At 26.6% G+C, this 11,724-nt stretch overlaps 1 protein-coding gene across 1 annotated transcript; it reads right to left on the minus strand.

The window, feature by feature from the left end:
- Nucleotides 1-5,879: 5,879 nt before the first annotated feature.
- LOC107485144 (protein LURP-one-related 15-like) lies at nucleotides 5,880-9,390 on the minus strand. Its single transcript, XM_016105661.3, has 3 exons — nucleotides 9,079-9,390; nucleotides 8,279-8,497; nucleotides 5,880-6,020 (listed from the first exon to the last, which is right to left on the minus strand). The coding sequence occupies exons 1-3, from the start codon at nucleotides 9,388-9,390 to the stop codon at nucleotides 5,880-5,882; spliced, it is 672 nt and encodes a 223-aa protein (XP_015961147.3).
- Between the last annotated feature and the right edge of the window lie 2,334 nt (nucleotides 9,391-11,724).

The raw sequence follows: 11,724 nt of genomic DNA on the forward strand, positions 1-11,724 counted from the left end.
ATTACAATCCTAATTGAAAAAATAATTAATTGTCAGTTCTATGGTTATATGTAGGATGTTTTGGATGAGTGTGTTTCCTCCCTCAAACACAAGACCCCATATAAAAGAACTTCCAGTGGGGTGAAGTCTAGCTCTAATAGCGCAACTGATAACGATGAGGATGGATAGTTTTCAATCTACTACAACAAAAATCACTTTTAGTGGCAAACTTTTAGTCGCCATAATGCAATGGCTACTATTTTTCTTATTTAATCTATATTTTTGTGGCCATTATATATTTGCCATTATTAATATATATGTTATAATGATAATTATTATTATTGCCACTAAATTATTATTTTTTTACTTTTATTTTTATTTTTTTCAAAATTAATAATGGACATTATTATTATTGCCGGTAAAAGATGTTTTTAAATTAAATTGATTAAAAAAGATAAAAAAAAGCTATGTTCATGTTCCTAGGTAAAAAGTTCATGCCCTGGCTAAAGCCACAAAATATACTCTCATTCTCTTCCGTCGAACTCACTTCAAGTATCAAGGACCAGTCCTCTGTTTCTTTTATCATTTGTTGGAATGGCTAAAGTACTTGGATGGGAACCTAGGTATGGTTAGTATTTGTTTGTATAGATCAAGCCATGCATTCATAAGATAATCTTACACTTTTGGCTAATTGCTTCAACCGAAAATTGATTTCTTCCAAGATTTTGCTAATACATGAACTCTTCATTATAGATTGAAACAATTCAAGCATAAAATGTGATTTAGCATAGGATCATAGCATAGGTGAACTCTTTTGCGGCTCTCAGCTCTTCCACATGTTTCATCTTCAGCTATGGAGCACATGCAAAGTCCACTATTGGAAGAGTTTCTAGGACAATAATTTTTTCTTGATTTTGGAAATGGATCTGCCAGAAATTCTGACATAGAAATTATTAGCAGTCAAGAGGAACTGAAATTCTATTACCAGCTAATAAATGCATTGGATGAATTATCTTTATTTATATTAACAAATTTCAAATGTCTCATTTATTCTCTTGAAAACATCTTTGTGTATGTTGGCACTTCTTTCATTCCTATCTTTTTAGTGTAATTTATTGGTGTTTATTTTAGACTCAAAAGCTTATAAGTTTATGTTGGCACCTCTTTCACTTCTATCTTTGTGTATGTTTGCATGAAGAGGATCATGGAATTCTTTGAAAGCATCATGACTGGAGAACTGGCTTAGCAAAAGTTCAAAGGTCTAAAAGGCTTTTAGATTCATTTATATGCACAGTGGCTAACTATAAATATGCATTTTTTTGGCATTTTTATCAGACAAGTAGAATATCACAGTTTGATTTGCCTTTTTCTTGTTGCACAAATTCACTAATATCAAGTGATCACTCTTTAAACATTGTTAAAAGTGATGGTTTTTGTTGCTTCAGGATGGAAAGATTGAAGCCGAAGTTAAGCTTTTTGGAATTCTCAGCTTAGGAGCATTGATGCCTGGAGAGCTTTGAAAATATGGAACCATGATTGCTCCAGGTCTATATGCTCCAGTTCATCAACACTTCTTTGTTGCTCGCATGGATATAGCTGTTGATTCTAAACCTGGTGAAGTTTTGGCCTTCCCTTGTGTTTAAAGATGCCAAGTTTACCACTTTGTAGCATAATATTTCATTTCCAAGTTAACATTGTTAATCTGTGTCAATGTTTTTGGTGACCATAATGTTCATAATATTACTTTTAGCATAATAATTATAGGCTCGTAGTATTTTTTGTTATTTAAATTTGTAACATGATTTATTACTTTTCAAAAGAAATTTATGTATTAATATTTGAGTTCAATGAAATATCTCATCTTGTAGTAATTAATTTCAGTATATTTATATTATGCATAATGATAATAATTGTTGGCAAAAATAATTGAGATTCTAGAAAAAAAGATAGTTCGTTGCTTCTAAGAAAATGAGTATAATATAACTAAAAAAAGTCTTAAGATTTTAGCAGCAATAGTAATAGCAACTAAAAGTGAATAACATTACAATTTTAGAATAATCTTTAGTGGCCATATAAATTTCCGGTAAAATAGGTTTTGGCGGCAATAGTAATGGTTACTAAAAGTGAATAACATTGCAATCTTAGAATTACTTTTGGTGGCCATATAAATTGCCAAGAAAATGGCCACTAAAAGTTATATACTTTTTGCAGCCACTAAAAAAGTCTTTACCGGCAAATATTATAATTGTCGCAAAAACCTTTTAACGATAAAGTATAAGATGGTTAATGTCTAATTGCCGGTAAATGTACTAGCAGTTATTTTTATTGCCGCTAAAAGCAAAATAAATGGCCGCTAAAAGTGATTTTTTTTTGTAGTGACCAATAAGTTTAGCAAAAAATCTATAAAATGACACAAGATTTAATTGATTGAAGGGAATGAGTAATGTACTTATGAAGGGTTTTAAATATTGCTGAATTTTCATTTAGCATTCTTTTGGTTAACATATTTATGTTTTAGATAGTTGGGCACAAATATGTGACAACATATTTAGGGTGAATCTTTCTTTAGACTCCATTTAATTTATATCCTTGATGAACTAATCTAATTACTATGGAATCTATTCCATGGATATTATCCAAAAATTTAGAATGAGCTTGCCAAGAATCTATGTCTTTATTTTGACAATTTATTTAGGATGAATCTTTCTTTAGACTCCATTTAATTTATATCCTTGATGAACTAATCTAATTACCATAGAATCTATTCCATGGATATTATCCAAAAATTTAAAATGAGCTTGTCAGAATCTATGTTTTTATTTTGACAATCTTATATGATAATAAATTTTTATATATGTTGTTATATCTGTAAGGGTTTCATATACATATTTACTTTATAGCTATATTAATTTATTGTAACAAGTCTATTGGATAAAGCGATATAAAATTAAGATTTTATGTGAAATAGATGGATATTATCTAAATAGTGATAAAGAGCTTGCCAGTATTTAAGTTTGGATATTTTGAAAATTATATATGAAATCTATTGAATGAAGTGATATAAAATTAAAAATACATGTGAAATGGATAGGAGAAGTTGTATAATAAATGTTCTCATAGATATTATCCAAATAATTTATGTATTAAAATTTTTTTATTGATAATTTCATACGAAGTCTATTGTATAAAGATATGAATAATTAATTTACAAAATACTAAAATTATATGGGACAATTTGTATACTAAATATTTTTAAAGTTATATCAAAATGAGAATAGATAAGTTAACACTTTTGGATAGCACCACCAAAATGAAACTTACTATAATTATGAAGGCACATAACATAGATCTATAATTTCAACATACACGATATAATTTATACAAAAATTTTAATATTGACAGTTGTGTTTTTAACTCTGTATATATAAAAAAAAATGAAATAGTCAAAAATTGTTAACACAGCACCATATATGTTTTTAAAGGATAATAGATAAAAATATGCTAAACAATTACGCCAACTGTCATGATAACAAGCATGTATAATAGATAAAAGGCACACCAATAAATATATAATAATACAATTGTAATAAAAACCATCAGCTATACTCACAATGAAATATAGTGTTTTTATATTGTTTACCTTTTATCTCATAGTATCAAGGTACTGTCATGAGTGGTCAGCACTTTGTTAACAAAACTTTATCCACAATCCTGCTAGTTTTCATCTAAATATCATCCTATTCACAGTTGTTAGGAGCAGTACTCTCCACACAAATAAAAAAGAAAACACATAATAAGTAAAAAAATTATTCTATATAAGATTTATAGAAACAATAACAATAGATTTAATTTAATTTGTTAAATTTGAAGATGGAGGCATAATCTGTTAATTTACAGAAATGATAATAATAGATCAAGTTATGCAGGCACATTTCGAGAGTGTCACTAACTTACTTATAATCATCTGATGAAGAAGCTAAGTAGATTGACGAAAATTCCATAATCAACCCTGTCAAACTCACCAGTCTCATATGTAAATCTACAATATCTTCGCATTAGATAAATTATGTTAGAGAAAACTAACATGTGTAAAACTAAACTTATTCAGCAGAAACCCTACTTGAGAAATCAAAAACAAAAATAATATAATTAGGTAATCCCCTAAAAAAGGATACACTTATGATCATCAAAAATGAAGCGCACCAATAATCGGAGGCTCTCAAGAATCATATGTTTCTTATCTGATGCAGCTTTTCAACTCTTGAGCATTTCAATTTTTCTTGCTGTTTAATTATTACTCTAAGCTATTAAAAGTTATATCTTTTTGTTGATGGGTGGAAAGATAGGTGCGAATTTAATATTGAATAGTGGTAATAATAAATGTATGTATAATTGTATATACAACTATACAAGTAAGAATGGGAAAGAAAAAGATATGTATTTTTTATTATTTTTAAAGTGTCTTATTCATGACAAGCAAGTTTGTAGGTGATTTTTTAGTGGGAGTTATGGTCTGCTGTAATAAATACAATTCAATTAGTGTCTATAGTATTATAAATAAATTTAAATATTTAGTTCATCAACTATTAGAAGGGTATAGTATTATTAGAAGGGTATAGTATAGTCTTCCAAAAAAACAATAAAATAAAAAAAGAATAAAATATATTTTTGTCTTAAAAATTGTAAAACATTTTAAAATAATTTTTAAATTTTATTTTGTTTTAATTTTATTCCAAAAATTTTCGATTTGTATTAAATATACCATTGACGATTGATTTTTTTATAAAATTTAGAACTAATTTAGCAACAATTTCACAAGAATAATCTTCAACACAAACAAATCAAATATAGTTATCATGCATTATTATTGTTGGATAGATCATAAATTTTTTAAAAATTTAACCGTCAAGAATATATTTAATGGACATCGAAAACTTTATACTTTACTCTTATTAAAATATATCAACTTAAAAATGACTTTTTTTTTAATTGACGTAACAACAAGTTTAAAATTCTTTTGAATAATTATTTCTTATTAAATATTAAATTTCTTTCGACTACAAAAATTCACTGTCCTTCGATTTTTTTTTTAAATGTACGTGAATGAAATTTTTTATGAACTGAAATAATGGACCTAACGAATATTTTAATGTATAAAGTAGCTCAATTATTAACTTACACGAAATAATATATTTATGTAGGCGTCAATTTTGTGTTATTATTTTCAAAATCAATTATTGTTAAGACATATCACTACAGTTTACTATTTATATATTTATATATATAATAATTCAACCATACAATATGATAAATACATAATCTGCGCAGAACGTGGGCTCTAAACTAGTTGGCCATATTTAGATAGTCTAAGAAGAATTCAAGTCTCAAGGTATGGTTGGTCCAGCTTATTTTTGCCATTAATATATGGTGCAACAAAATTAGGAAATTTTTGACTTTTTCTAAAATAAAAACCTAAATGATGATAATCCAAAAAAATAAATAAAGATTAAAATTAAATCAATTTGGATTGTCGTCCTGTAGTTAGCATTAAAATTCTATAGTCACAATTATTTAAATTAGAATTTTTAGTCATAGTAATCATTTTTTTTATCACACACTTTAGATCACTGTTTAAATTAGTGATTGTAAGTTACTCTAAAGTCAAGTTCAATTTTTGTCAAAACTTAAGGTTAAATATTAATTAAAACTACATCATACTTAAAACGTCATATCTATCTATCTATCTATAACGACAAGGTTAACAAACATTTTCAATTTATTACATCTAACGTAAAACCAGAGAGTAGTATATATACAACTACAATCATATATAACAGGTATATGATCCTAATGTTCCATGCATAAAGCTTAACTAATTTTTTTCCCTTGTGAAGTTCCTCCTACGTTCTTCTCTTCCTCCTCCTACTGATGTAGTCATCAAGTGTCACGGTTAGAGCCACTATGAACGCATAATCAATGTTTGGAGATATTGTGACCATGAACTTTTCTTTTTTAAAAAATCTACCCAACTTGTGCTTTATCTACAATAATAGCAATTATATCATCATAACTTTGTGTTTATTATAATAAGTACATCTAACACGACCTTTAATTTTGACAAACAATAATGCTACACTTTCGGTTTAGTTCATGGGATTGGAATGTGAAATTTTAACTATTTTAGATTAGAATAGGTTTTGATATACTCTTTAATTTCCTTCTCTCTCCCACCAGGGTCAATTTTTTCTTTAAATATATAAAAAAATTAACATATGAATAAAAAAAAGTTGTTTAGATAAATTTATATCTGTATTATATTCTAGCTATATATTTCCTGTAGAAAAATACGCAATTTTTCATATAGTTGCTTGTATGTAACTGGTTATTTGAATTATTAACATAGTGTTTTCGTTAGAAAAAAAAAACACCTACCGTACAATATAAAAATCTTTTAACTATATAATTTAAATTACCATTATTAATGAAATTTTTATTATTTTTTATGGCAAAAATACTAGAAAACTAAGCTGAATTCTTTTAACCAATTTCAACTAAATTGAATTTATATAGTATGTTTTTTATTATTTTATTCTCTTATTTTTTTTCTTTCTCCTTCTTTTCCTCTTTTTTTTTTCTTTATTATTATCATTTCTTCGTCATCTCCTGTTTTTCTTTTTCCTTTTATTTGATTTTTTTTCTCCTCTTTTATTATCATTATCATCACTATTATTATTGTCATCTTTTTTTTCTTCTTTTTCTTTTAATTTAATATCAAATAATTAATTTAAGGATTTTCTTTCTCCTTCTCTTTCTTTTCTTTTGTCTTTATTATTATCATTTTTTCGTCATCTCCTATTTTTCTTCTTTCTTTTATTTGATTTTTTTCCTCTTTTATTATCATTATCATTACTATTATTATTGTCATCTTTTTTTTTCTTCTTTTAGTTTAATATCAAATAATTAATTTAAAGATAACAAAATATATAAAAATTTAGTTAATGACACAAAAAACTATTGAAAATGATACAAAAAATTTTTATAAAAGACACAAAAAATCTTTAAAAAATCACAAATTTAAAACTTTAACTTGCTCAACCAACAAAATACATTTAAATATATTTTAAAATAAAAAATACATCAATTTGTTACAAATAACACAGAAATGACTAGACCTCTTATATATGAATTCAATACCACTTAATTTGTTCAATAATAATAAAAATTGGTTAAAAAATTTTCTATGTCCCAGTTAAGAAATTTAATGTCAAAATTAAGAAACTTCTTCCGTGTCACAGTTAAAAAATTTCGATACTATTTATCTAATAAATTTTACATAATTTAAAACTTTCCTCTTTCTTCTTCTTCTTTAGTGTTATTCCTAATAAATTCTGCATAATTCAAAACTTTTTTTCTCATTTTCTTTCACATTCTCATAATTCTTTTTGTTTTATTCTGTTGATAAGAATCTTTGTCACCGTTAAAAAAATTCAGTATCAAAATTAAGAAACTTCCTGTATCACGATTAAAAATTTTTAGTGTTATTTTTTTATAAATTCATTTCAATTCAAAATTTTTTCTTTCTTCTACTTCTTTTTCATTATCATCTATCATCATCTTCTTTTTCTTTTCTATTTTCTCCTTCTTGTTTTATCTTCTCACAATTCTACTTATTTCACTCTCTTAATAAGAATAAAATAAAAGAATAAACCAAAACAAAATATAATAAAAAAATACTGCAATAACTAACAGGAGAAAAAAGATATAAAAAAATAAAAAAATTCAGCAACGACAGCAACAATAAAAGAACAACAATGAAAAGGCAAAGAAGAAAATGAAACTCAAAAAAGAAGTGAGTGATTTTTGTTGAATTTAAGCTAATTTAACTAGATTTAGGTGACAAAAATATTTCAATATATAACGGGACACTGTTTTTACTGTGATTGATCGGACTAATTATGAAAAGTAATAGTTTTGTTATTTTTTTATTAGAGGCAATTAATAATAAAGCTACAAGTTATTTTTAGAGTGTTGTGATGATAAATTAAATCAAATACATAGTTTGTACTGAGATTTTACTCTCTTAAAAAAAATTATAAGTTCTAACGTTATGTATATAACCATCTGATCTCTCATATATATTACTCTTAAGTAAAAAGACATAAATAATTATTTATATCTAGCTAGTCGTTAATTTTTTAAAAAATGAGAATTGAACATGAATTCAGAAAATCAAGTGAGAAATACAGGATTGTAAGCACCAAATGAAAGCAAAAACTGGAAAAACGAGAAGAAAATAAACCTGGGCAACAACAATGTCAGATTCAGCGATGTTAACAACCCAAGTTCGTGCAAAGAAACCTGCTTCAACGAGCTTGAAGTCACAAACTCCAGTGCTGTTATTTGCCAAGAACACATCCAATGTGGTCCTTAGCTGCAACACTGAGGATTGCTTCCGAGTAAAGATCTTCAATTGTTCCATATTTTGGCCTCTAAACGCTTTCCATCGATCTCTAAATAGCTGCTAATAACAACAAATTAAATATAGCGCCACTTTCAAGTTAAATTTCAGTGTTGGATGTAAAATTTTATAAGACTGATTAATCCATAATTAACTAAAATTATGAACTTGAGAACAAATATTATCCATTGATTAAATCAAAAGTATCGATAGATACTCTTTTCATTTGAATTCGACTTCAAATTGTAGTACAGTTTGTTAAAAAAATAAAATTATAAAAAAAAAATTTTATTGTATAATTGAAATTTAATTTATAATACTACTCTTGCAGTTGGAAAATACTAGAAAACTAATAAATATATGTATAAAATTATTTTTGCACGCAACAAAATTAAATTCATAAGATAATGAAAAAATTATAAGGACCAGATATTTTATTTTATATTAGCTCATAATTTTAGTCATTAGTTTAATACTCCAATACTTTAGTTTATCAATTCAATGATATATTTTTAGCCAATAATTTTAAACATTATTGACTAACTGTGGCCAAAACTCAATAATTTTTGTTAGTCCTCTAATATTACCTAAGATAAATATTAAAAAATAATTAATATCTAATATTTTTCATAATTAATTACCTCTCTGCGAAGATGGAGGATGGTGTTTCCAAGAGCGTCACGTACATAACGATGCTGGTGCATAGTGAGAAAAGGGCTGGTAACCGTAAAAATAACGTTGTCGTTGATATCTGTTACCGTATACTTATGAAGAATAGTCTTCTCTTTCTTGAGTACAAGCCCAACTGGATATGGAGCACAGTACTGAGGGTGGATTATGGCGGTCGAAAATGGTGATGGTGGTGTTGTTGGGGTTATTAATGGCATCATGTGAGGGTGGATTATGGCACTCTCAAATGGTAACGGTGGTGCTGTTGGTGTTATGTATGCCATAATGTTCATTTTAGGAAGTGATTAATTTTACTTTGCTTTTTATAATTATATTAGAATAGCAATGTCTACCATGAAAAGTATAAGAATTAACTTTTATCTAGTCAATATTAGCTAAAATTTTTATTTTAAAAATTTTTATTTTTTAAATTTAAAATTTGAATTTATAATTAAAATTTCCATTCAAATAATAATAAATTATATTTATTTTATTTTTTAAATCAATTTAAATATATACAATATTATCTAAAGACCTTTCAAAAGCTTTAAAATATAAATTTGATAGAGACTATTTTTAAGAGATAAAGTATAAATTTTACATCAAATTTAAAAGTATTTAATTGAAAAAATATTACTTTCACAATATCTTTAGTAATTTTTGTATATATAATTTTATATTATACAAAATTAACGTGTAAAAGATAAAGATCCAACTTTTATAATTAACGTGTAAGTATATAGATGATAGGTGAGGGTTTTGACTAAAATGTATTAAAATTTAAGTGTGTGTCTGTGTGTGCGCGCGCGTGTGATATTTTTAAAAATAGATTCAATATTGATTTTTAAATTGGTAAGTATACAAATATCTAATTTAATTACGATTATGTTATGTGTACAGCCCAATCACTAATTTTTTATGTATATATTGTATGACTTTTATTTACAAAATACATTTTAATTCTATATTAAGAGGTGATTTATATATTATAAGATGCTACAGTGTTATTTTAGAAGGCTAGCACACATGTAAATCACTAAATTGTAGCTGATTAGATTACGCCATTATATATTTTGATCCCAAAAATGATGATATTATATATATTGTTGATGTGGGTGACAATTAAATTTTTATATAATTATTTTTCAATTTTAATATAAATTTTATTAGTTTAAAGTATATTACCTTTGTCCCTGTGAGTGGATGACATTTACGGTAAAATTATATTTAAGAGATATTATTTTTTGAATGTCTAAAATATAGAGATAATTATTTTATTATTATCTATAGGCTTTTTATTTTTAATTAGTTTTTTATAATTTAAATATTTTTAAATCAAATTTTTGTAGTATAAAAAGCTTTTAACCAAGCTCTTATTTTATCCAACGTTACAAAAAAAAAAAACATCACATGAAATTAATTTCATTTCTTAATAAATATTCTAAATTCATCCGCTCTCATGCACATCTCATACAATAACTACCCAGCATAAATTCTTACCTTTCCACCATTTAGAAAAAAATAAAAACAATATATCACTTTTTTTCATTATTTGCAAGAATAAGAGGTTTTTTATTTAAATTATTAAATAACTAAAACAAGATTCTTTAATTTTCAAAATATTCATTACCTACAACATTTGCCTATGTTAGTTCATGCATTGGACTAGTGGAAAAATGAGTTTGCATCCCAATTCATAAGAGGCACCCATGAAATAGAGATCTCTAAGCATGTGAAATGACCCATTTAAGCCCACAAAATGAGCTCTCATTTCCCTTCTAGTGCCCACGATATGAACTTGGCTCAAATCGGTCTTGGTGCCCACAAAATATAGACTATAGAGTCACGGGGAATGGAGTTCCCTTCGCAACCCTTGGAGGTATTTTTTCGTGGGCGCCTCCTCCGAATTGGGGTGCAAATCTATTTTGCTGGCCCAATTCTTAAAAGTTAAAATGGATATGCGTGGAAAAAATTTTTTGCATTGTAAATTTTAACAATTAAAGAAATTTTTTAATACTCACTAGAATATCTCTATCTCCAACTCGTGCAAAAAGAAATCTCTCCTCTCTTTGTGAAATACCTGATCTCAGCCACCGTCATCAGGGACGGTTTCATCCGTGGACGACATTCACGGTCCCATGAATCTAAGAAGTTCACTAAAAAAAAAATAATCAAGTGCAATGGAATGTTAAAAAAGTCAAAATAGGGAGTGACGGATGTGACACTACGAGAAAAACATCCATTCAGATACACTTAAAAAGTGTAGCCAAAAGTAAAAAAAAAAAAAGATGCATTAGACTATGACTATATTTTTTGAAGTGATTCCTATTCAGCCGTTATCTATTCTCAAAGGTTACGCTTTTCTGTACCAAAGGTTACGCTTTTGGCGTTTGGGAATAAGGTGCACTTTTCAAGTGATGCTGTCCAAAACCAAAGGCTACGCTTTTCAGCTTCCATTTTTAATAGAATAGACTACGCTTTTCAACGCTATTGCATCACTTGTAAAGCGTAGCCACATTATATTCCATGGCTACTTTTTATAAGTATAGTCTTAAGTCCCTCGCTTTTTTTTAGTATACTATAACTACATTATATAAGTGTAGCCTTAGGTCTTTTAG

This window comes from Arachis duranensis, chromosome 4, assembly GCF_000817695.3.
Source record: "Arachis duranensis cultivar V14167 chromosome 4, aradu.V14167.gnm2.J7QH, whole genome shotgun sequence".
In the NCBI taxonomy this organism is placed as follows: Eukaryota; Viridiplantae; Streptophyta; class Magnoliopsida; order Fabales; family Fabaceae; genus Arachis; species Arachis duranensis.

Bases quoted from the DNA above. Each gene is read 5' to 3' on its own strand.
- LOC107485144 (XM_016105661.3), bottom strand. From the start codon at position 9,390: ATGGCATACATAACACCAACAGCACCACCGTTACCATTTGAGAGTGCC. The intron at 8,498-9,078 runs GTAATTAATTAT...TGTTATTAGCAG, and splicing joins TCCTCCATCTTCGCAGAGAG to CTATTTAGAGATCGATGGAA. The intron at 6,021-8,278 runs GTTTATTTTCTT...CTATTATTGTAG, and splicing joins CTGACATTGTTGTTGCCCAG to ATAAAGCACAAGTTGGGTAG.